Genomic DNA, 26778 nt, shown 5'->3' on the forward strand with positions numbered 1-26778 from the left:
CGACATCGAGGCCACCAATGCCGCCACCAAAGCGAAGGAGGTGGCCCTTGCGATCATGAGCGTGGACTTGTCGAAGATGAGCGACAAGACGAGGGCCTGGTTCGAGGTCAAGCAGAAGGAGATGCTCGAAGCCGAAGGCCTGAATTAGGTCGTCCGATCGGCGTGGCCGTTCTTTTTGGAGGCTGGCATGGGTGCCGCCCGCCCGCTAGGCCGCTGGCAGTGTGCCGACGAAAAAACATTCATTTTGGAGGCCGGCTGTGTTGCCGGCCGCTGGCTGTGTTGCCGGCGAGGACAACTATTCATTTTGAAGGCTGGCTGTGTTGCCGACGATGGTCGTGTAGGCCGCTGGCTTTGTTGCCGGCGTGATGAACTCGGGTCGTGAACTGGGGCTTGACATTTGAAACGTCCTTTTTTTTAAATAGACGCGGACAAGATGAAGCAAAAGGATGCGGCCGCGCGTTGGGCTCCTCAATCTCAAACATGAATGGTGCGGTCTTTCGGCGCTCACCCCTCTCATGAACTACTCCTTCACCGAATGGTCTTTGGCGGTACAAGAATCGAGCCTAGGGACAAAAGGAATCTTTAGTGCATCATCATCTTGGTTGCATGGCCTATATATCTGGAAGGAAAGAAATAATATAGTCTTGCATGGTAAACATCGCTCGACCGACTCTCTTCTAGATCAGATTAATTGTGATGCTTTTAATTGGTACGAAGCGGGAGCCAAGTTCTTAGAGTCTCTGTTTAGCTAGGATCGCTAGGTCTTATCATGTGGTGTAGGTTGTTCAGTACTCCCTTCGTATCAAAATATAAAATGTTTTTTTGACATCGTCGTAGTGTCAAAAAAAAAGTCTTACATTTTGACACGGAGGAAGTAATTTTCTAGCTGTTTCTCTACACGTGTCGTGTGTGGCTGTTTTTATTGTCTTGTACTTTTTGGGCATTGTAGTTTCTTTTCTTCTATAATTATGATCATATGCATGCAATCCTTCTGCATGGTTAGAAAAGAAAGAGGATGTAGTTAGGTCTCAGTTGATTGCGATTTAAGCCAATCTTAATCAAGTGACATGACAGGCAAAAATGAAAACAAAAATTGGCACTAATTTTAATATAAGATTTCACGAATGTAGCATGGACCGAAACATAACCAAATCACGTGGTGTGGCCCGCTAAGCATCGGCGGCGGCATCCGGCTTTTCTCGCGATGCGATGGTACCTAGCTTTGCTCAAACATCCGTTCGCAGTACTACTGCTGCTGCTACGTGGTGCGTGTAGGCACATCGAATCCAAGTAACGTGCCTTGTTGCGGTCGATAGCCGCCGCTCGTCTTAATTGGCAATTTGACAGTGAGAACTGAGGCTCCGATCCGCCGCCCGGTGGACTTGCACGTATATGGAAGCGCAAGTTGGGTCAATTCTTCTTCCAGCTGCGTTGTTTTAACGACCGATGGAGCACGCACATGGGCCGAAGGATCGGCCGATCGATCAGTCTCTTCACAGTTTAAACTCCAACGGCAACGAACCGTGCCATTTATATCTTGTACTCCATGGCAGTACTACGTATGTAGTATACGACCACGGATCTCGCTGCGTACGTGCCGGACGGGATGAACTCTGTGATGTCTCGATGCAAAAAGAGAAAGAAAAGACCTCTTGATATCGATGCTTTTTTTTTCTTTTTCTTTTTTGAGGAAGTCTCAATGTCGATGCTTGGCATGGAGTCACCGCACGGGCCGGGATCCATCGTGAGGGGGAAGCTAGGCGCGCGCGCGTGGTCCATGGGCTGACGGCGGGGAAGAAGGGAATAGGCACGCACGGTTGGCGCGGGCCCATTTTATCTTGTCGGCACCCAGTTTAAGCCCGGCCTTAACTGTACTTGATCTTCATCAGCCACGGCTAAACCGTGACGGACGCGCATCGATTTTTATCTACACCGCTAGTTAGTCGACCGTCAATTTGCATGCATGATGCTGCGTCTATCACATCTAACCCAGCAGAGGTGAGGTGACATGAAGCATCCTCCTACTTGTGGTAGTAGCATGCATGGAGTGTGCTGTGTGCACTGTAGTGACTGGGATTCGAACTCGACGGGCAATGTAGACGGGAGGTCGGCAGTGCCCCCTCTTCTTCACCCGTGCGGGGCCGGCCGGTGGGCGTTTATGGTTCGAGGGCACCCACCCTGCGCTCTGGCCCCGCACCGCGCCGCGCTGCGGTGGAACATGTGTGTGCGGTGCAGGGCGCGCCGCATCACCTCTGTGGCCTTTCTTTACGGCACAATTAAGCGGCCGACCTAGGTAGGGATCGTTTGACCGTGGCGTACGCTACTCGTGGCTGAGACAATAGTGGTATTATTGTTGTTGTTTCTTCCTGCAGCAGAATATATACGCACGTACGTGTCGTTTCTCGATCGCGGCATGCGTCCGGCCAGTCTTTTTATTTTTTTGAGGGAAATGCGTCCGGCCAGTCATAAATCAGTCGTGCAGCTCAATATTAGTCCAGGGCGCCACGTCGTCGTGACGATGATCTTTCCGGCGTGAGCTAGACGGCCGGGCCATTGCAACGGTTGGTGGTACCGTATGGTGCCACTGGTACGACTGTATTATTGTTTGTGGTGCAAGTGTGATGTATTGACGACCACATGCATGACCCGTACGTGACCAATACGGCATGACTGTCTGTACCATATACGTACGCGCGTGCATGCATCAGTAGTTCAGCAGCAAGCAAACAAAAGACACGTACTCTACTCCACCGTGCGTCTACCTGTCGTTTCATTTGTGTGTCGGTGGTACGTTTTGACGTCTTATTTACGCGGATTATTCTTTCAGTGTGGAAGACGGCGTATTCATCGGTAGCGAGACACTTATGGTAACTTTGTCAGTGTTGAAGGTTGGCAACTTGGTTCCGGTCTTTAGTATACGCTTTCGGTGTGTTTGGTTGTTCGCATAAGGCCCAACCAGGCCTGCATGGAAAGAAAATGGACTGTTTGATTACCTGGTTTTTCTGTTGGGCCTGTATAGCACGATTAAAGCACGTTTGGGTCTGGCTCATTGAAAATTCAGAAATCGGCAGTTTCTCGCGAGCCATGCCAAGGCGAGCGCAAGTGGGTGGGCCCTTGCACGAGTGGAGACCAAGGGATGCGAGGTGATTAAGTGAGTTCTTCTTCAACCTCGAGTAAGCTCCTATCTAATTTCGCTCCTCTGATCTACACAACGATGCTTCGGTTCAAGGTAAGCTCTACACGAAAAAGATGCACCTCGATGTTGCGCTTCCATTCAGGCGATTAGTTTGTAGTTTCATCGGCCGTAAGTTTTTAATCTCGTCTTCCCGTTTGGAGCTATTCTGGACGAATTTTGTCAGATTCATCGCACACGATCGATCATTTGAAATTTCCTTTGACCAGCAGCCTAATCTCGCAGTTCCTCACAATATTCGTGTTATAAGTTTTTGGTTTCGATGATCGTAGCTTCATCTCTCTTTGAGTAGTAGTCTACTGCATTGACGTCGCCATGTCGAGCTCCCTTGTCCTCCGCTCAGAGCCATCCTATTCATCCCTCTCAACATCGAAGCCCTTCCCATTGATCTCCTTGCACACGTCCTACTACACTAGAATCGTTTCCGGCGTCGCTCATCTCGGCCTACTCTCTGTCGTCCTCCTACTGCACTGACGCTGCAATGGCGCGCACACTGCTTCTTGTGTCCTCTGCCTCCGTGCACACTGCAGTTCGCCGCGCCGCCGACGGGGTCGATCATCTTGGCCTCCTCTCTCTCGCCCTACTACACTCGAATCATTTCCGGTGTCGATCATCTCGGTGTCCTCTCTCTCGTCCACTGCACTAACGATACCATGGCGCGGGCACTGCATTCTCCTCCTCTGTCGACCGTCTTTGCGCGAGCACCACAACTAGTTTGCGGACGGTGTCGCTCGCCGTGCCGCCGACGGGGTTGCTCGTCCTCGACTCCATGCTTGTCATGTCGGACACGGCACCACGACCACTGTCCACCGTAGTCGCCATTGTCTGACGCACATTGCATTTCTTCTGCCATTCCCTCTGCTAGCTCACCCTGTCTGCTAAGTGAAGTGCTAGCTCTTAATCATACCTCATGCGTGCAACCAAACACCGAGTTCATATGTCGCTTGGGCCAATGCAGGCAACCAAGCAAAGTGCACTTGCGTATTACCTAATGCAGGGACCCTAGATACAAGCAACCAAACAACTTGCAGATGACACATTTATGGCTGTTTTTACTCAACCAGGCTGGGTTGAAAAGTGTATGCAATGCAACTACTGTTCAAAACTTGAACCAAACACGCCCTTTGTGTACGTGTGTGCGCACGCGCCTACATTGTAATTAGCGTTTCTAAAAGAAAAACATACAACACGTCTTCGAAACTGAATAACCTTTAGTAATGTTTGCTTTCGCAAAACACTCCTCACACATGTAGATCATGGGTAGCTCGTCATCGGACATGGGCTGCCCCCACATCAGTGAGTGCGTTGTACGACACCGCATATCGACTGCGTACCATGGAGATCAATTAGGATGTGACATTTTCGTGATCTATCACGCTTTATATTTCTTTACAAAGGAAGTACTATTAATTGTAAAAAGAAGACCTTCATAACTCGTAGATAAATTTGTTTTTAAACTTGGAATCTTACATGTTTATGTAAGAAATCATGACTTTGACATGTTGTATTTCTTCCAAAACTTGAAAACATAATCTGTACGTGGTTTTCATTGGGTTCCACAGCAACATTGTTTTCACCCGGCTAATGCATTGGTTGGCACGTATCCTTGCACGCAGCACTGATATGGTTGATTGAGTACAGGCGTTGTACGTATCCTAGCACGTAGCACTGATATGGTTGATTGAGTACAGGCGTTGTACAAACGACGATTGTGACCACCACATGCATGACCAGTGGCAAATACGGCACGACTTTTTGTATGTGCGTACGTGCATACGCAGTCCAGCAGCAAGCAAAACAAAGGCACGTACTCTTCTCCACCGTACGCCCGTCGTTTAATTTGTTCTTGTCGGTGGCTGGCTCTGGGAGCAAGGCCACATATACCGCTACTAGTATTCTCTTTGGTGAAACATTCCTGACACTTATAAAACCATGAAAGGAGATACCTAATACCTATATACTCTCTCTGTTTCTACATATAAGTCTTTGTAGAGATTTCACTAGCTAGATAAACTACATACAGAGCAAAACGAATGAATCTACACTTAAAATGTATCTATATACATCCGTATGTGGTTCCTAATGGAATCTCTAGAAAGACTTATATTTAGGAACGGAGGAAGTACATAGTATTGTCGGTCAATTACAAACTAGAGACAGGCGTTGATGTCAACCTTAGAGACGTTCTGCTGTTTTTTCAGTTTTATCATGTCGGTCTTTACGTGACTTGTACTTTATTTTTTAGATATGAATGAGACACGTATTACCATGCAAAAAAAAAACTAGAGACATACTCCTTGCAAAGTACTCCCTCTTGTAACTTTTTATAAGACGTTTTTACTATGAATCAGTCCAATTGTTAGTCAAATTTTGCAAATATCAAACTAAAAGAAATACAGTGTGAATACCAAATTAATGCATGGACATATTTTGCAAAGTATTAATAAGTAATCAGGTAGCTTAGCCCCCACATGCATGTGTCGTGCTAGTAATGCAGCTCGACCGATTGATCAATCGATTGATGATTATTAGGGAGACAAATCCTCAACAGCAAAATCCAAAGTAGCGGCATGGCCAACCAGCAATGATCACTGGCCAATACCCAAGGGAACATAAGCATACGCACATCCACCGGAGTGTCAATCGATCACACAGGCAGGGGCGGGGCCAATCGCTCGAGAGCAACGTCTCCGCTCGATCCATCCCGACCGTACGTTCGAATCGGACGGGCGACCGGTCTCCTGGGTTCGACTGGCGCATGCATGCATGCATGTGCATGGCAGTGCCGGCGTGGAACGTTCGATTCGGCTCATCTTCTCCGCTGGGCCGGTCGAGCTGCATTGCATGGATCATGGATGGATGGGGTCGTGACGCCGCTGTTCAGCGTGACCACTGTTCCACGATCAACGCGCGCGGCCGGTGAGCTATACGCCTCTACTGTACGCACGTCGCCACTCGTACATTCCAGACCAGCAAAATGCACCCCGCTTAAAATTAAGCCTAGCTCAGTGCCATTGCGTTTTGTTTTGCTTTGTGATGGCTATGCCACTGTATTAGCTTCAGTCTATTTGTACCGTGCTAGCTATCGATGAACACTATAGCTTTCGCCCGACTGTGACCTGTGACGTACTGCAAATTAAAAATCGTCGATCGACGACATGCTTCTGCACCAATTGCAATTGGGTACGGCCGTTTAATTCTCCCGTCAGGATCATGATTAATTAGCCCCGTCATTTTCCATCTAGCTTCGCGCGCGGTCCAGAGCGCGGGAGCCGCTCTCGGAGAGCATGCCACTTCATGGCACGACGGACATGGAATATGGAGGATGTTCCCGGCCGGGGACCGTTTGATAGTCATATTTGGAACCAAGCTAGGCACGTAGCCTACTACCGTATATATGCTGTGTTGTTCTGTCTCTTTTTAGACTGATATACACGGCTGCCTGTTGATAATTCGATCGATCAAATCACTGGACCTGAGCTGCACATGCCTGCTATTATATTACGTGCAATTGATCGACATCAAGAGCATTTTCAGCTCCACCTATATGACGGGACGAATCAATGTGCCCTTGAACAATGATACGGTAGTACTAGTACTGTATGTGATGATGAACATACCATGCATGGAAATGGAAGGGGTCGACGTGGTTGTGCAGTTCTAACTTCTATCCAAAATTTGTGCTCCATTCCACCGGTGAAGGAGATCTGTTGCACACATGGGGCCATCAAGAGAGGAGAGAAACCGCATGGCGAATTCAGACCTGCCATGCATGATCACCAAGCACGTTCACGCTCGTCGATCTGGGCCTAGTTGGGCCACCAGCTTCTTCTTCATTTCAATGCACACTCCTCCTCTGAATGCGACCATATACTGTATTCGACGTGCATGTGCTGAATTGCTCCCTGAAATTTATATTGTGGAGACAGTAGGCAGGTAGGTGCTACTCCACTATCTAGTTCCACATGCTTGTGGATGGACTGCAGTTCGAGCTACATGTACACCGCAAAAAAATAGTGTAGTGCAGCTTCCTTGCACGTACTCCCTTCGGTCCTTTTTAGTTCGCATATAAGATTTGACTGAAGTCAAGCCTCGTAAAATTTGACCAACTTTATAGAAAAAAATGTCAACATTTACAATGTGAAATCAATATTAGTAGATGAGTCATGACTTAAATTTTTATATTGTAGTATAACTTTAGCATGGTAGATGATGATATTTTTTCATATAAATATGATCAAATTTTATGAAGTTTGACTTCAGACAATTCTTATATGCAAAGAAAAAGGACCGGAGGGAGTACGAGAGAACTTGAAGTTACATTGTTCTGACAAGCTGCACTGAATTTCCGGAGTTATAATTAAGGAGCTTCGGACTTGAGCGTTGGCCGGCTAGCTCAAGCTGGAGCAAAACGCAGCAGCACATGCATGCATGATGGTATTCTGCTTGGTCAATTCACGCTTCATAATCCAGTCTAGCTGGCTAGTCCATTCAAGTCCAACGCGGCGATCACGGCAACGATCTGTTCCGGTCAATGTATTAAGAGCATCTCCAACAACCGCGTTAAATTAGCGCCGCGCCATAAATTAGGCCGTTTTAGCGCGCGCGCAACGCGGCGGGTCGCTCCAGCGGGCGTGCAAAAACGGCACGTGCGCTATAACGGATTGGGCGCGCGGTCGAAAACACTTAGCCGCGCGGTGTATTTCGGGCGCCCGCTGCAGCGCGCGGCACACTCCAGCGCTCGCGCCCGCACTTCCTCTCCTACTTTCACCCCCCGTCCGGCCGCGCCGCCGCCGCCACCCGCGCCCCCCGGCGACCGTTCAGGCTTCCCAGGCCTATCCCCGCGCGCCCGCGCTTCCGCGTCATCCCCTCTAGTCCCGTCGGCGCTCGCGCGCCTCCGTCGTCCGAGAAACAGCGCCCGAGCGCTCGCTGCCGCGCCGCGCCCGCAAGGTGTTTGACAAAACGCCTACAAGGTATGTATTGCTCAAACTTCATGAATTTGATGCATGTTTTGAATTTGTAGTTTTTATAGTATAGTATTGAATATTGTAGATGAGTCGTCGTATGATTCTTCCGAAGAAGAATTTGATATGGAAGAGGAGGAGGATCTTGCAATGATCCTAGCTATGCATATAAAAAAACCGAAGCACGGTGGTTCGGTTATGGGTCGGCAGAAAATTTGGAGGGATAGGATCGATGCCCACAACAGATTGATCAGGCATTATTTTGCGGAGAATCCCATATACCCTGAGTCGTATTTTCGTCGCCGGTTTAGGATGAGCACCGAATTGTTCAGGCGCATTGCAGAGAAACTAGCGAGCCATGACCATTTTTTTCAGCAAAGGAGGAATGCCGCCGGAGAGCTCGGGCATAGCACCTTTCAGAAGGTGACAGCCGCTTTGCGTATGTTGGCATACGGTATACCGGCTGATCTTGTTGATGATCACTTGGCTATGGGTGAGAGCCAAGCCATCATGTGTGTCAAGCGCTTTGCAGTGGGAATTGTGCAAGTGTTTGGCGAGGAGTATTTGAGATCTCCCAATGCTGAAGAAGTCGCAAGGCTATTGGCGATGAACAAAGCTCGCGGTTTTCCTGGCATGCTTGGCTCAATAGATTGCATGCATTGGAGTTGGAAGAATTGTCCAAAGGCATGGCATGGGCAATTCCACGGCCAAAAAAAGGGTTCCACTATAATCCTTGAAGCAGTGGCCGATCAGGAGACTTGGATTTGGCATGCATTCTTTGGAATGCCTGGATTTTTGAATGACATCAATGTTGTCAACCGGTCACCATTGATGAATAAGATTGCAAACGGTGAGTTGCCACCGGTGCAGTTTATAGCAAATGGCCGTACGTACAACTATGGCTATTATCTAGCGGATGTCATCTATCCAAAGTGGCAAACCTTCGTGAAGCCGTTGAAAAAGCCGGAAGGTAAGAAAAATCTTGACTTCCACAATGCTCATGCGGTGGCTAGAAAAGATGTGAAGAGAGCATTTGGGATTTTGCAAGCCCAATTTGCTATTGTGAGAGGACCGGCTAGATTTTGGAATCAAAAAATGCTTTGGTACATCATGCACGCTTGTGTGATCATGCACAACATGATCATCGAGAATGAGCGTGGCCAAGATTTAGACTACTCACAGTATGAGCTCTTGGGATATCCCGTGCGAGTGCGACGGAGGGCTGAAAGGGTAGCCCGTTTTATTGCCTCCTATCATGCCATTCGGCGTCCCGCAACGCACAATGAACTTCAGAATGATTTGATTGAAGAGTGGTGGGCATGGCATGGACGACAAAGAGCATGATGTTATCTGCATTCGACATTGTATTGTTCATGAACTATTTGTTGTGTTTATTGCATTTGTTGTACTGAATGATAAACTATTTGTTTGAGTTGTAATGATAACGAAATTGAACTATTTATTGTTGATTTATTTTGTTTGTTTGATCATTTTTGCTCATAATACATGTATATGTGGTTTGTGCGGCGCGCGCGCTGTATTTTTGCGCTCTGCTGGAGCGGGCGCGCTAAACTAACCGAAGCGCGCGTGGCAAACAGGTTTTTTACGCGCGGCGCTTAACGCGGCCGTTAGAGATGCTCTAAACAGTTAACTTGTCTCCTGTGCATGCACTCCCTTGCTTTTTTTCTGAGGCCATGCATGCATGGGGGTATACGGCTATACGCAATGCGTCCTTGCAAAATACAAGGGGCGTGGAAGTTGGAACCAGCAAACTGAACTTTCTGTCGGAACTCGGCGTAAATTAACGAGTAAAATGCATGAACCGTCCTTGAAGTTGGTGGCAAGGTTCAAAACGGTCCTTAAACTCTGAAACTGCTGCAGTACGGTCCTTAAACTTGCGAATACTAAGTCAATACAATCCTTGAACTCGTGGAACCGGTCCCGGGATACGTATGCGCCGATGCGCGTACGTTTTGTGTATGGCGCCTCCACCACGTCAGCGTACGCAGTTCATCGCGGGCAACCGATGCGAGGCCGTGGTGTTTGTGTGTTCGGCCCCCCAAGATCCTGATTCTGTGACTCATCCGCTTTCGCTCCCACCTGATCATCTCGTGAAACAGAAGCTATCGCCCCCGGGACAATGGCGGCGGCCTGATGATCGCCGACAGGTCCAACACGTGAACGCTCCAGGGACGGCGGAGGAAAGAAAGGGATCGCAGCCGCATCCGCCGATGGGTTCCACGATACGGCGGCTTGATGAGGTGGTGGCGCCAATGTACGGTTGTTCTAATGGAAACGACAATGATGAAGAAATAGAGAGCATCGTCTATACTGTTTATGTTCAGAACTTATCATGTTCCCGCACGGGCAAGAGTTCAGTTAGGATCTATGTGTGAGTTCACTTCATATATGTTTGTGAAAAAGTGCTGCTGTATTGGCAAAGGTTCAATTATAATCTATGTGTGTTCAATTCATACATTGCATAAAATTACTGCTGTGCTGGCCAGAATTCAATGCTAAAGTTCACTTCATATACGTGTTTTGTCAAAATTCAGTTATGCTCTAGCACTGAACAGGCACATTGGAATATATGTATACATATATGTCAGAAATCAGTGGAATATTTGTTGGTCAAACTGTACATGCACATTTTCAATCATACATTCAGTCATATTTCTTGGTCTCATTTGTTTGTCTCACTACACATGCATAATCTGTCAAAATGCAAATATATTCAGTGATAATTTTTGGTCTCACTTCATATATTCAGTCAAATGCAGATACACGTTGATCTCACTTCCATTAGAACAAAGGATAGTTCACAAACATTGGAACAAAGAACAGTTCACTTCCATTAGAACACAAGGATAGTTCACTTCATTAACATAATACTAGTGCATAGTTGAGATTACTAAACATCCAAAAGTCGCTCAAACAAGCTGCGTCTGGAGCCATCGGCGGCAACGGGAAGGGGAGGCGCGACTGGGATGCCACGGCTGAAACAGGAGGGAGAGGAGCGACTGGGATGCCACCGGCGACGGGAGGGGAGAGGCGCCGAGGCTGCCGCCATCGTGGTCCCCTCGACTGAACTGTCTAAAGTGTGATCTGGCGGAGAGCGATTTGGGAAGTTAAGGATTCAGGCTGTGTTCGGGGATTTTGACCAGGGAGATGACTAACTTTTTCTGACCACGGGCCCTCTATGGTGACGTGGCGGACATGACGAGGCGGCATACGCGAGCCGTATGTTTATACATAGCCCAGGACTGGTTGCACGAGTTCAAGGACCGTATTAACGCCGTATTCACGAGTTTAGGGACTGTATTGGAGCACTTTCGGAGTTTAAGGACCATCTTGGACCTTGCCAGCGACTTCAGGGACAATTCATGCATTTTACTCTAAATTAACCATAGCGAGGTAAACCTGAGTGCAGCCTTCCTTCCGGTCTGCTTGGTCGTCCCAAGTTTTGATCATATAACGATTCACAGGTCCTGTCTGAGTCTTGGAGTGGTTCTTTGATCGCGTGGATTCAGATCGATCGCAAGCGATCGGACTGGGCATGCAGCGCCAGTAATAATAGCTACTCCCTCCGTTCGGGAAAAATTGTTTCCGTAACGTTTTTGCAAAAAACTCCTCCCCAGACTTCCGACATAACCCGCATTCCTCGTCTTCTCCGGTCGACACTCCGCCGCTCCGACACAGGCGCATGGACGCCGGAGCTGCCCCGCGCCGCGCTGCTCTCCTGCTCTCCCGTGTGTCCGCCACCACCGCCGCAGCTGCCTCTTCCGCCGCTCCCTTCTGCCTCGCGCAGAATCCCTGCCTCCCTTGCCTGCCTCCCGAATCTCTCCTCTTTCTCCCCAAAAATCGTTTCTTCTTCCTCCCGCCGCATCTCCTGCTCGCGCCCACCCCGTCCCTCCTAGCGTTGATGGAAGAAGCGTGGCGGGCCCTTGGCTCGGCGGTCGGCTACGCTGCCTTCCGCCCCCGCCTCCCCCCGGCGCCGCCGCCCCGGCACCCGTGGCATGGGGTGCGGCCGTGATGGCGCGCCGGGAGACGGTGGCCAAGGAGTCGTCCGCGCAGGCGGTGAGCCGGATCGTGTCCAGCTGCACCAACTCGACCGGCTTGGCCCCCGTCCACCCGTCGTCGACGCCAACGCCGTCATCTCTCTCGCCTCCACCGCGGGCCGGCTGGTCAAGATGCCAGAGGTGCGCGACGCCACAGCGCTATGGAGGCTCGCGCTCCTGCCCACCCCCGTCGAGAGCATCGAGCAAGAGAGGTCGAATGTTTACTTTAGCCGGCCCAGACCCTTGTATTGCTGCTTTCATTTGCTGAATAGAGCTTAAACTCTGCACTTTCTGAAGGAAATATGCCCTAGAGGCAATAATAAAGTTATTATTTATTTCCTTATAATCGTGATAAATGTTTATTATTCATGCTAGAATTGTATTAACCGGAAACATAATACATGTGTGAATGCATAGACAAACAAAGTGTCACTAGTATGCCTCTACTTGACTAGCTCGTTAATCAAAGATGGTTATGTTTCCTAACCATGAACAATGAGTTGTTATTTGATTAATGAGATCACATCATTAAGAAAATGATCTGATTGACATGATCCATTCCATTAGCTTAGCACCCGATCGTTTAGTATGTTACTATTGCTTTCTTCATGACTTATACATGTTCCTATAACTATGAGATTATGCAACTCCCGTTTACCGGAGGAACACTTTGGGTACTACCAAACGTCACAACGTAACTGGGTGATTATAAAGGAGTACTATAGGTGTCTCCGAAGGTACATGTTGGGTTGGCGTATTTCGAGATTAGGTTTTGTCACTCCGAATGTCGGAGAGGTATCTCTGGGCCCTCTCGGTAATGCACATCACATAAGCCTTCCAAGCATTGCAACTAATGAGTTAGTTGCGGGATGATGTATTACGGAACGAGTAAAGAGGCTTGCCGGTAACGAGATTGAACTAGGTATTGGATACCGACGATCGAATCTCGGGCAAGTAACATACCGATGACAAAGGGAACAACGTATGTTGTTATGCGGTCTGACCGATAAAGATCTTCGTTGAATATATAGGAGCCAATATGGGCATCCAGGTCCCGCTATTGGTTATTGACCGGAGATGTGTCTCGGTCATGTCTACATTATTCTCGAACCCGTAGGGTCCGCACGCTTAAGGTTACGATGACAGTTATATTATGAGTTTATGCATTTTGATGTACAGAAGGTTGTTCGGAGTCCCGGATGTGATCACGGACATGACGAGGAGTCTCGAAATGGTCGAGACGTAAAAATTGATATATTGGAAGCCTATGTTTGGATATCAGAAGTGTTCCGGGTGAAATCGGGATTTTACCGGAGTACCGGGAAGGTTACCGGAACCCCCCGGGAGCTAAATGGGCCATGATGGGCCTTAGTGGAAAAGAGAAGAGGCAGCCCTACATGGTCTGCGCGCCTCCCCCTTCCCCTAGTCCTATTAGGACTAGGAGAGGTGGCCGGCCCCCTCTCTCTCTTTTCCCCCTCCGAGAATCCTATTCCAACTAGGATTGGGGGGGGGGGATCCTACTCCCAGAGGGAGTAGGACTCTCCTGGCGCGCCACACCTTGGCCGGCCAGCCTCCCCCCTCTAGTCCTTTATATACTGAGGCAGAGGCACCCTAGAACACACAAGTTGATCCACGTGATCTATTCCTTAGCCGTGTGCGGTGCCCCCAGCCACCATATTCCTCGATAATACTGTAGCGGAGTTTAGGCGAAGCCCTGCTGCTGTAGTGCATCAAGATCGTCACCACGCCGTCATGCTGACGGAACTTTTTCCCGACAGTTTGCTGGATCGGAGTCCGGGGATCGTCATCGAGCTGAACGTGTGCTCGAACTCGGAGGTGCCGTAGTTTCGGTGCTTGATCGGTTGGATCGTGAAGACGTACGACTACTTCCTCTATGTTGTGTCAACGCTTCCGCAGTCGGTCTGCGTGGGTACGTAGACAGCACTCTCCCCTCTCGTTGCTATGCATCACATGATCTTGCGTGTGCGTAGGAAATTTATTGAAATTACTACGAAACCCAACAGTGGCATCAGAGCCTAGGTTATTTATGTTGATGTTATATGCACGAGTAGAACACAAGTGAGTTGTGGGCGATATAAGTCATACTGCCTACCAGCATGTCATACTTTGGTTCGGCGACATTGTTGGACGAGACGACCCGGACCAACATTACGCGTACGCTTACGCGAGACCGGTTCCCCCGACGTGCTTTGCACATAGGTGGCTTTGCGGGCGACTGTCTCTCCAACTTTAGTTGTACCAAGTATGGCTACGCCCGGTCCTTGCGAAGGTTAAAACGGAGTCTATTTGACAAACTATCGTTGTGGTTTTGATGCGTAGGTGAGATTGGTTCTTGCTTAAAGCCCGTAGCAGCCACGTAAAACTTGCAACAACAAAGTAGAGGACGTCTAACTTGTTTTTGCAGGGCATGTTGTGATGTGATATGGTCAAGACATGATGCTGAATTTTATTGTATGAGATGATCATGTTTTGTAACTGAGATATCGGCAACTGGCAGGAGCCATATGGTTGTCGCTTTATTGTATGCAATGCAATCGCGATGTAATGCTTTACTTTATTACTAAGCGGTAGTGATAGTCGTAGAAGCATAAGCATGGCGAGACGACAACGATGCTACGATGGAGATCAAGGTGTCACGCCGGTGACGATGGTGATCACGACGGTGCTTCGGAGATGGAGATCACAAGCACAAGATGATGATGGTCATATCATATCACTTATATTGATTGCATGTGATGTTTATCCTTTTATGCATCTTATCTTGCTTTGATTGACGGTAGCATTATAAGATGATCTCTCGCTAAATTATCAAGAAGTGTTCTCCCTGAGTATGCACCTGAAGGAAATATGCCCTAGAGGCAATAATAAAGTTATTATTTATTTCCTTATAATCATGATAAAAGGTTTATTATTCATGCTAGAATTGTATTAACCAGAAACATAATACATGTGTGAATACATAGACAAACAAAGTGTCACTAGTATGCCTCTACTTGACTAGCTCGTTAATCAAAGATGGTTATGTTTCCTAACCATGAACAATGAGTTGTTATTTGATTAACGGGATCACATCATTAAGAGAATGATCTGATTGACATGACCCATTCCATTAGCTTAGCACCCGATCGTTTAATATGTTGCTATTGCTTTCTTCATGACTTATACATGTTCCTGTAACTATGAGATTATGCAACTCCCGTTTACCGGAGGAACACTTTGGGTACTACCAAACATCACAACGTAACTGGGTGATTATAAAGGAGTACTACAGGTGTCTCCAAAGGTACATGTTGGGTTGGCGTATTTCGAGATTAGGTTTTGTCACTCCGATTGTCGGAGAGGTATCTCTGGGCCCTCTCGGTAATGCACATCACATAAGCCTTGCAGGCATTGCAACTAATGAGTTAGTTGCGAGATGATGTATTACGGAACGAGTAAAGAGACTTTCCGGCAACGAGATTGAACTAGGTATGGGATACCGACGATCGAATCTCGGGCAAGTAACATACCGATGACAAAGGGAACAACGGATGTTGTTATGCGGTCTAACCGATAAAAATCTTAGTAGAATATGTATGAGCCAATATGGGCATCCAGGTCCCGCTATTGGTTATTGACCGGAGACATGTCTCGGTCATGTCTACATTGTTCTCGAACCCATAGGGTCCGCACGCTTAAGGTTACGATGACAGTTATATTATGAGTTTATGCATTTTGATGTACCGAAGGTTGTTCGGAGTCCCGGATGTGATCACGGACATGACGAGGAGTCTCGAAATGGTCGAGACGTAAAGATTGATATATTGGAAGCCTATGTTTGGATATCGGAAGTGTTCCGGGTGAAATCGGGATTTTGCCGGATTACAGGGAAGGTTACCGGAACCCCCCGGGAGCTAAATGGGCCATGATGGGCTTTAGTGGAAAAGAGAAGAGGCAGCCCTACATGGGCTGCATGCCTCCCCCTTCCCCTAGTCCTATTAGGACTAGGAGAGGTGGCCGGCCCCCTCTCTCTCTTTTCCCCCTCCGCGAATCCTATTCCAACTAGGATTGGGGGGAATCCAATCCCGGAGGGAGTAGGACTCTCCTGGCGCGCCAAGCTTGGCCGGCCAGCCTCCCCCTCTAGTCCTTTATATACTGAGGCAGAGGCACCCCAGGAACCCACAAGTTGATCCACGTGATCTATTCCTTAGCCGTGTGCGGTGCCCCCAGCCACCATAGTCCTCGATAATACTGTAGCGGAGTTTAGGTGAAGCCCTGCTGCTGTAGTACATCAAGATCGTCACCACGCCATCGTGCTGACGGAACTCTTCCCCGACACTTTGCTGGATCGGAGTCCGGGGATCGTCATCGAGCTAAACGTGTGCTCGAACTCGGAGGTGCCGTAATTTCGGTGCTTGGTCGGTTTGATCGTGAAGACGTATGACTACTTCCTCTATGTTGTGTCAACACTTCCGCAGTCGGTCTGCGTGGGTACGTAGACATCACTCTCCCCTCTCGTTGCTGTGCATCACATGATCTTGCGTGTGCGTAGGAATTTTTTTTGAAATTACTACGAAACCCAACAGCACCGTTGCGAAAGTTCTTCATGCTGAGACACCACGTGATGATCGGGTGTGATAGGTTCTACGTTCAAATACAACGGGTGCAAAACAGTTGCACACGCGGAATACTCATGTTATACTTGACGAGCCAAGCATATACAGATATGGCCTCGGAACACGGAGACCGAAAGGTCGAGCGTGAATCATATAGTAGATATGATCAACATAACGATGTTCACCATTGAAAACTACTCCATCTCACGTGATGATCGGTTATGGTTTAGTTGATTTGGATCACGTAATCACTTAGAGGATTAGAGGGATGTCTATCTAAGTGGGAGTTCTTTAAATTAATTTGATTAACTGAACTTAAATTTATCATGAAACTAAGTACCTGATTAGTATCTTGCTTGTTTATGTTTGATTGTAGATAGATGGCTCGTGCTGTTGTTCCGTTGAATTTTAATGCATTCCTTGAGAAAGCAAAGTTGAAAGATGATGGTAGCAATTACACAGACTGGGTCCGTAACTTGAGGATTATCCTCATTGCTGCACAGAAGAATTACGTCCTGGAAGCACCGCTGGGTGCCAGGCCTGCTGCAGGAGCAACGCCGGATGTTATGAACGTCTGGCAGAGCAAAGCTGATGACTACTCGATAGTTCAGTGTGCCATGCTTTACGGCTTAGAATCGGAATTTCAACGATGTTTTGAACGTCATGGAGCATATGAGATGTTCCAGGAGTTGAAGTTAATATTTCAAGCAAATGCCAGGATTGAGAGATATGAAGTCTCCAATAAGTTCTATAGCTGCAAGATGGAAGAGAACAGTTCTGTCAGTGAACATATACTCAAAATGTCTGGGTATAATAATCACTTGATTCAATTGGGAGTTAATCTTCCAGATGATTGCGTCATTGACAGAATTCTTCAATCACTGCCACCAAGCTACAAGAGCTTCGTGATGAACTATAATATGCAAGGGATGAACAAAACTATTCCCGAGCTCTTCGCGATGCTGAAAGCTGCGGAGGTAGAAATCAAGAAGGAGCATCAAGTGTTGATGGTCAACAAGACCACTAGTTTCAAGAAAAAGGGCAAAGGGAAGAAGAAGGGGAACTTCAAAAAGAACGGCAAGCAAGTTGCTACTCAAGAGAAGAAACCCAAACCTGGACCTAAGCCTGAAACTGAGTGCTTCTATTGCAAGCAGACTGGTCACTGGAAGCGGAACTGCCCCAAGTATTTGGCGGATAAGAAGGATGGCAAGGTGAACAAAGGTATATGTGATATACATGTTATTGATATGTACCTTACTAATGCTCGCAGTAGCACCTGGGTATTTGATACTGGTTCTGTTGCTAATATTTGCAACTCGAAACAGGGACTACGGATTAAGCGAAGATTGGTTAAGGACGAGGTGACGATGCGCGTGGGAAACGGTTCCAAAGTCGATGTGATCGCAGTCGGCACGCTACCTCTACATCTACCTTCGGGATTAGTATTAGACCTAAATAATTGTTATTTGGTGCCAGCGTTAAGCATGAACATTATATCTGGATCTTGTTTGATGCGAGACGGTTATTCATTTAAATCAGAGAATAATGGTTGTTCTATTTATATGAGTAATATCTTTTATGGTCATGCACCCTCGAAGAGTGGTCTATTCTTGTTGAATCTCGATAGTAGTAACACACATATTCATAATGTTGAAGCCAAAAGATGCAGAGTTGATAATGAAAGTGCAACTTATTTGTGGCACTGCCGTTTAGGTCATATCGGTGTAAAGCGCATGAAGAAACTCCATTCTGATGGACTTTTGGAACCACTTGATTATGAATCACTTGGTACTTGCGAACCGTGCCTCATGGGCAAGATGACTAAAACACCATTCTCCGGAACTATGGAGAGAGCAACAGATTTGTTGGAGATCATACATACAGATGTATGTGGTCCGATGAATATTGAGGCTCGTGGCGGATATCATTATTTTCTCACCTTCACAGATGATTTAAGCAGATATGGGTATATCTACTTAACGAAACATAAGTCTGAAACATTTGAAAAGTTCAAGCAATTTCAGAGTGAAGTTGAAAATCATCGTAACAAGAAAATAAAGTTTTCTACGATCTGATCATGGAGGAGAATATTTGAGTTACGAGTTTGGTGTACATTTGAAAAATTGTGGAATAGTTTCACAACTCACGCCACTCGGAACACCTCAGCGTAATGGTGTGTCCGAACATCGTAATCGTACTTTACTGGATATGGTACGATCTATGATGTCTCTTACTAATTTACCGCTATCGTTTTGGGGATATGCTCTAGAGACGGCCGCATTCACGTTAAATAGGGCACCATCAAAATCCGTTGAGACGACGCCTTATGAACTGTGGTTTGGCAAGAAACCAAAGTTGTCGTTTCTGAAAGTTTGGGGCTGCGATGCTTATGTGAAAAAGCTTCAACCTGATAAGCTCGAACCCAAATCGGAGAAATGTGTCTTCATAGGATATCCAAAGGAAACTATTGGATACACCTTCTATCATAGATCCGAAGGCAAGACTTTTGTTGCTAAATTCGGGAACTTTCTAGAGAAGGAGTTTCTCTCGAAAGAAGTGAGTGGAAGGAAAGTAGAACTTGACGAGGTAACTGTACCTGTTCCCTTACTGGAAAGTAGTACATCACAGAAAACTGTTCCAGTGACACCTGCACTAGTAGGTGAGGAAGCTAATGATAATGATCATGAAACTTCAGATCAAGATACTACTGAACCTCGTAGATCAACCAGAGTGAGATCCGCGCCAGAGTGGTATGGTAATCCTGTTCTGGAAGTCATGCTACTAGATCATGATGAACCTACGAACTATGAAGAAGCGATGGTGAGCCCAGATTCCGCAAAGTGGCTTGAAGCCATGAAATCTGAGATGGGATCCATGTATGAGAACAAAGTATGGACTTTGGTTGACTTGCCCAATGATCGGCAAGCAATTGAGAATAAATGAATCTTCAAGAAGAAGACTGACGCTGACGGTAATATTACTGTCTACAAAGCTCGACTTGTCGCGAAAGGTTTTCGGCAAGTTCAAGGGATTGACTACGATGAGACCTTCTCACCCGTAGCAATGCTTAAGTCCGTCCGAATCATGTTAGCAATTGCCGCATTTTATGATTATGAAATTTGGCAAATGGATGTCAAAACTGCATTCCTGGATGGATTTCTGGAAGAAGAGTTGTATATGATGCAACCAGAAGGTTTTGTCGATCCAAAAGGAGCTAACAAAGTGTGCAAGCTCCAGCGATCCATTTATGGACTGGTGCAAGCCTCTCGGAGTTGGAATAAACGCTTTGATAGTGTGATCAAAGCATTTGGTTTTATACAGACTTTCGGAGAAGCCTGTATTTACAAGAAAGTGAGTGGGAGCTCTGTAGCATTTCTGATATTATACGTGGATGACATATTACTAATTGGAAATGATATATAATTTCTGGATAGCATAAAGGGATACTTGAATAAGAGTTTTTCAATGAAAGACCTCGGTGAAGCTGCTTACATATTAGGCATAACGATCTATAGAGATAGATCAAGACGCTTAATTGGACTTTCACAAAGCACATACCTTGACAAGATTTTGAAGAAGTTCAAAATGGATCAAGCAAAGAAAGGATTCTTGCCTGTGTTACAAGGTGTGAAGTTGAGTAAGACTCAATGCCCGACCACTGTAGAAGATAGAGAGAATATGAAAGATGTTCCCTATGCATCAGCCATAGGATCTATCATGTATGCAATGCTGTGTACCAGACCCGATGTGTGCCTTGCTATAAGTCTAGCAGGGAGTACCAAAGTAATCTAGGAGTGCATCACTGGACAGCGGTCAAGAACATCCTGAAATACCTGAAAAGGACTAAGGATATGTTTCTCGTATATGGAGGTGACAAAGAGCTCATCGTAAAAGGTTACGTTGATGCAAGCTTTGACACTGATCCGGACGATTCTAAATCGCAAACCGGATACGTGTTTACATTAAACGGTGGAGCTGTCAGTTGGTGCAGTTCTAAACAAAGCGTCGTAGCAGGATCTACATGTGAAGCGGAGTACATAGCTGCTTTGGAAGCAGCGAACGAAGGAGTCTGGATGAAGGAGTTCATATCCGATCTAGGTGTCATACCTAGTGCGTCGGGTCCAATGAAAATCTTTTGTGACAATACTGGTGCAATTGGCTTGGCAAAGGAATCCAGATTTCACAAGAGAACCAAGAACATCAAGAGACGCTTCAATTCCATCTGGGATCTAGTCCAGGTGGGAGACATAGAGATTTGCAAGATACATACGGATCTAAATGTTGCAGACCCGTTGACTAAGCCTCTTCCACGAGCAAAACATGATCAGCACCAAGGCTCCATGGGTGTTAGAATCATTACGGTGTAATCTAGATTATTGACTCTAGTGCAACTGGGAGACTGAAGGAAATATGCCCTAGAGGCAATAATAAAGTTATTATTTATTTCCTTATAATCATGATAAAGGTTTATTATTCATGCTAGAATTGTATTAACCGGAAACATAATACATGTGTGAATGCATAGACAAACAAAGTGTCACTAGTATGCCTCTACTTGACTAGCTCGTTAATCAAAGATGGTTATGTTTCCTAACCATGAACAATGAGTTGTTATTTGATTAACGAGATCACATCATTAAGAGAATGATCTGATTGACATGACCCATACCATTAGCTTAGCACCCGATCGTTTAGTATGTTGCTATTGCTTTCTTCATGACTTATACATGTTCCTATAACTATGAGATTATGCAACTCCCGTTTACCGGAGGAACACTTTGGGTACTACCAAACTCACAACGTAATTGGGTGATTATAAAGGAGTACTACAGGTGTCTCCGAAGGTACATGTTGGGTTGGCGTATTTCAAGATTAGGTTTTGTCACTCCGAATGTCAGAGAGGTATCTCTGGGCCCTCTCGGTAATGCACATCACATAAGCCTTGCAAGCATTGCAACTAATGAGTTAGTTGCGGGATGATGTATTATGGAACGAGTAAAGAGACTTGCCGGTAACGAGATTGAACTAGGTATTGGATACCGACGATCGAATCTCGGGCAAGTAACATACCGATGACAAAGGGAACAACGTATGTTGTTATGCGGTCTAGATCTTCGTTGAATATGTAGGAGCCAATATGGGCATCTAGGTCCCGCTATTGGTTATTGACCGGAGATGTGTCTCGGTCATGTCTACATTGTTCTCGAACCCGTAGGGTCCGCACGCTTAAGGTTACGATGACAGTTATATTATGAGTTTATGCATTTTGATGTACCGAAGGTTGTTCGGAGTCTCGGATGTGATCACGGACATGACGAGGAGTCTCGAAATGGTCGAGACGTAAAGATTGATATATTGGAAGCCTATGTTTGGATATCGGAAGTGTTCCGGGTGAAATCGGGATTTTACCGGAGTACCGGGAAGGTTACCGGAACCCCCCGGGAGCTAAATGGGCCATGATGGGCCTTAGTGGAAAAGAGAAGAGGCAGCCCTACATGGGCTGCGCGCCTCCCCTTCCCCTAGTCCTATTAGGACTAGGAGAGGTGGCCGACCCCCTCTCTCTCTTTTCCCCCTCCGCGAATCCTATTCCAACTAGGATTGGGGGGGGGAATCCTACTCCCAGAGGGAGTAGGACTCTCCTGGCGCGCCACACCTTGGCCGGCCAGCCTCCCCCCTCTAGTCCTTTATATACTGAGGCAGAGGCACCCTAGAACACACAAGTTGATCCACGTGATCTATTCCTTAGCCGTGTGCGGTTCCCCCAGCCACCATATTCCTCGATAATACTGCAGCGGAGTTTAGGCGAAGCCCTGCTGCTGTAGTGCATCAAGATCATCACCACACCGCCGTGCTGACGGAACTCTTCCCCGACACTTTGCTGGATCGGAGTCTGGGGATCATCATCGAGCTGAACGTGTGCTCGAACTCGGAGGTGCCGTAGTTTCGGTGCTTGATCGGTTGGATCGTGAAGACGTACGACTACTTCCTCTATGTTGTGTCAACGCTTCCGCAGTCGGTCTGCGTGGGTACGTAGACAGCACTCTCCCCTCTCGTTGCTATGCATCACATGATCTTGCGTGTGCGTAGGAATTTTTTTGAAATTACTACGAAACCCAACACTTTCATGGACTGAAGTTCATTTTTCTTGATGCTCTCTGCATTGCTGTATTCAGTAGGGCCAGCTCGAACCGTGTGCACCAGGAAGAAGGCTAGCTCGAACATTGTTTGGTGAAGCAAGCAGCTGAGCTGGTTTTGTTCTTTTCGCCTTGGATTGTGCAGCGAATGGAGGAGGACTTGGTGCAGAGGAATGGAGTACGAGTACGGATGCTGCTTCCGTTGATCTCAGGTGAGCTTGCTAGACGAGTACAGATGCGTCCTTGGTGATTTTAAAACTACTGTTAACCATGGAATTTGAGAGAGCAACCACACATTGAAACAGCATTGGGCATACAGTATGCTTTGATCTCCAATGTTCAACTACTATTAGCTTGAGATGAACATACAGTATGCTTGACTGTATAACTGTAAATTTGCCTGAACATATGCTTAAGATGAACATACAATATGCTTGACTGAAATAGCTGTTCATACACCTGGAAATGTTACTATGGGTGAAATTACCATTAAAAAATGTATAACAATATTTGGAGTATTTATGATGATCAAAGTGTTTCTTACTCAAGTGTAATTGTTGCCTCGTCCACCATTTAGTATTCCCTGCTTGACTCAAGCTCAGAATTTAGGAGTAGAATAGAGTAGGCTTCAATTTGTCAGAACTGAATTTTAGTCACTGAAAATATGACAGTGGAGTACTGTTCAAACTGTATTCACTGTCTAAATTTCATTGATGTCAAATTTTATTTATGTGTCAAGTTTGACATCAACTTGACAGATCAAAACCAGACAGAAATTGACAGGTTTTGGAAGAAAATGACAGGTTCTGAACATCAACTTGACTGAATAATATAGTGTTAATTCTGATTGTTAACAGTAGAATAATACAGTTAATAGCAGCGTAATGGAGTGAGAAATCTTACTGTAAATTCAGTTACTGTAGTTACTGAAACTTCACTGTAAACTTCCAGTACACAAAATTCAGTTATCTTTTTAGTAGGAAAATTTCTGTAACAAATTTCAGAAGCTTGTATTTTCACACATATTGTGCTCTAGCTGATACATCTGCGTGTTCTAGCATTCTCCTTCCAATGCATACCGATATGAAACTTTCTTTTTGTTTAATTTGTTGAGCTATTGCTGCTATGGTCGGACCCTTCCCCGGAACCTGCGCAAGCGGAAGCTACATGCACCGGGCTGCCCCCTTTTTTTATTGCTGCTACTTAATCAAACAATGCATACCGATCTGCTGCTGCTTATGTTTGGGACTTTGGGGTGCTGCATCAATGTGCATCAAACATGATTAAGTTTTTTTTGCTGTGATAATCCAAAATGCTTCAGACTGCTAGATTCAGTTTCTAGTGATAATCCAAAATGCTTCAGACTGCATAAAATGATTCATTTGCTGTGATAATCCGAAATGCTTCTTTTGAGTACAGTAGCTGTCAAATTGAGCCTATCTTGAGCTTGGGCTTGAGAGCTTCTTTAGCAAGATCACTGAATGCAGTGTACTCCGCTGGAGCTTCTTTAGCCTATCTTGAGCTTGAGCTTGGGAGCTATCTTGAGCTTGTGAGTATATTTGTACGTTTGCTCACAATGGTGTACTAAAAATTGCAAGTTATATAGTGTAGTGTTTTGTAAATTCAGACTAGATTTGAGCAAGATAAACTTTACTGTTATGATTGATAAAGAAAACTTTAGTGTTATTTAGATTCAGTGCAAGTAAAGGAAAATTAAAAAAAATCACTGTCAAAACTGAAACATGCAGGATGTGGTATTAATGTAGTGTTATGCATTTCTTTATCAATCATCCTGATGCCGTCGTGTGGACATGTGGTAGCACTGAATAATGAATTTGTGTTAACAATGAATTTGAGGACATGTGGATACTGAATTTGTGTGGACATGTGCTAGCATTTTCTTTATCAATCATTGGTTCATGTAAGTACTATAGACCTTCTACATATAATCTGAATATATAGAAGCATGTCTTTATCAATCATTTTCTTCTCTAGAGGAGTAACATTGCCTCATCAATGGTGAGATAAACTGTGGTATTGGATATTTTCAGTAGAATCACTAATGGAGATAATGGATAGTGCAAAGGCCAATATGATCTTCTTATTTAACTAATCACCAAGACATACCCTAGTTAGTCTTGAGGAATCTGGTGGAATCATATTGCTTGTTTCCAAAATAAATTGATTGATTGTGCACTGAAAATTGATTGATTTTTTTAGCAAATTTAGATATGTTTATTTGTTGTTAGAAGAATCTTTGACTAGTTGCAAGACAAATTCCTGATCTGTTATTTTTTTAACTTTGCAAATAATCTATTTCATTTAAACTACAGTTGTACAACAATGAAGCAAATAATCTACTGCAGTTTGATCTTCATTTGCATAAACCTGGTTGAGTTGATCTTCATTTGCATAAACCTGGTTGGTGCTTGCACTATTTACTGAAAATAAACCATTATTTACTGAAGATAAACCTGGTTGACCTTCATTTGCATAAACCTGGTTTGTGCTTGCACTATTTACTGAAAATAAACCATTATTTACTGAAGTTAAACCTGGTTGATCTTCATTTGCATAACGTGGTTGAGTATTACAGAGCAATTGACAGCAAATTGATCTGGTTGGAATTCAGATAGCAATAGTAACAGTTAACTGAACTTCTTTTTTTGTAACATTTCTTCAGAGGACATGATCAATTGTGTTTCAAATTACAGAGCAAGAAAGGTCCGGCACTGGAGATGAAAAAGCAAGGAGCCTTGTACTTCTTCTCACCGACAGCAGCACGAGCAGGGGACCTCCGGCGACAGCACACCAGCAGGTGACCTCCGGGCGGCTACACGAGCAAGGGACCAGTAGCAACTTGCAGAACAGCAGGGGAAAGAGCTCGAGCTTGAGGTCCAGGGCGAGCTTGAGGGAGCTCGAGGTCCAGGCGCGGCCGGAACTCGCGGTTGAGGCGCTCGAGACCCAGGCGCGCACAGGTCCTGGCCGGCGGCGGCACAGATCCTGGGTGGCGGAGGGGATATCGGCCGCGCAGGCCTGGCGGCGGCGGCCCAGGTCCTGGGTGGCGGAGGAGCACGTCCTGCGTAGCGGCGGAGCAAGCAATTGGGTGGTGCAGGTCCTGGGTGGCGGAGGACCACGTACTTGGCGGCGGCGGAGCAATCAATTGGGCGGCACAGGACCTGGGCGTCGGAGGAGCATGTCCTGGGCGGCGACGGAGCAAGAAATTGGGCGGCGCAGGTCCTGGGCAGCGCCGGCGTAGGCCCCCGGCGGTGACTTGCCCTGGCGACGCATGCGGGCGACGACAGAGGAAGAATGAAGGAAAAGGCGACCTATTTGTAACAGATTTTAAGCTACGATGGCGTTTTTGCAAAATTAGCAGTACATTAAGTTGTGGACAACTTTTTCCGGACGGAGGGAGTAGTAGCTAGCAGTGTCGTGTAGAACCGGTGGCGGTGGTTGAAGCGTCAACGTGCCGGGAGGACCCTCCTAATCAATTCTGCCATAGATCATTCCATTGACGTACGGCAGGTGCGGTCGTCCCTGCGAGCGATCCCTTGGACGTGAATCCGGCCGGCCGATCGAGGGATCAATCAAGAAACCATGACGTAGTATATACTGTAATTACGTACATTAGAGCATCTTTTTTTTTGACATGTACATTAGAGCATCTACTACAGAGGGATTGACCCTTGTACGTCGGTGGACGTGTCCGGGCAGGCTCGCAGACAGCGCCTTACAGCTCAAACAGCCACACATCTTAGATCCGAACTCCCAAATTCATGTAAATCCATACGCATCCATCACACACCTGAA

The 26778-nt window shown here is 46.3% G+C and overlaps 1 protein-coding gene across 1 annotated transcript; it reads left to right on the plus strand.

The window, feature by feature from the left end:
- Nucleotides 1-12347: 12347 nt before the first annotated feature.
- Nucleotides 12348-26224, plus strand: LOC123101441 (uncharacterized). The gene is made up of 3 exons (XM_044522894.1): nt 12348-12434; nt 23111-23177; nt 25680-26224. Exons 1-3 carry the CDS (start codon nt 12348-12350, stop codon nt 26222-26224), a joined length of 699 nt encoding a protein of 232 aa, XP_044378829.1.
- The last annotated feature ends 554 nt before the right edge of the window (nt 26225-26778 follow it).

This window comes from Triticum aestivum, chromosome 5A, assembly GCF_018294505.1.
Source record: "Triticum aestivum cultivar Chinese Spring chromosome 5A, IWGSC CS RefSeq v2.1, whole genome shotgun sequence".
Lineage (NCBI taxonomy): Eukaryota > Viridiplantae > Streptophyta > Magnoliopsida > Poales > Poaceae > Triticum > Triticum aestivum.

Excerpts from the sequence above, each read along its gene's own strand:
- LOC123101441 (XM_044522894.1), top strand. The coding sequence starts at position 12,348 with ATGCCAGAGGTGCGCGACGCCACAGCGCTATGGAGGCTCGCGCTCCTG. Across the intron at positions 12,435-23,110 it reads TCGAGCAAGAGAGGTCGAAT|CGAATGGAGGAGGACTTGGT; the intron begins GTTTACTTTAGC and ends TGGATTGTGCAG. Across the intron at positions 23,178-25,679 it reads GCTGCTTCCGTTGATCTCAG|AGCAAGAAAGGTCCGGCACT; the intron begins GTGAGCTTGCTA and ends TTCAAATTACAG.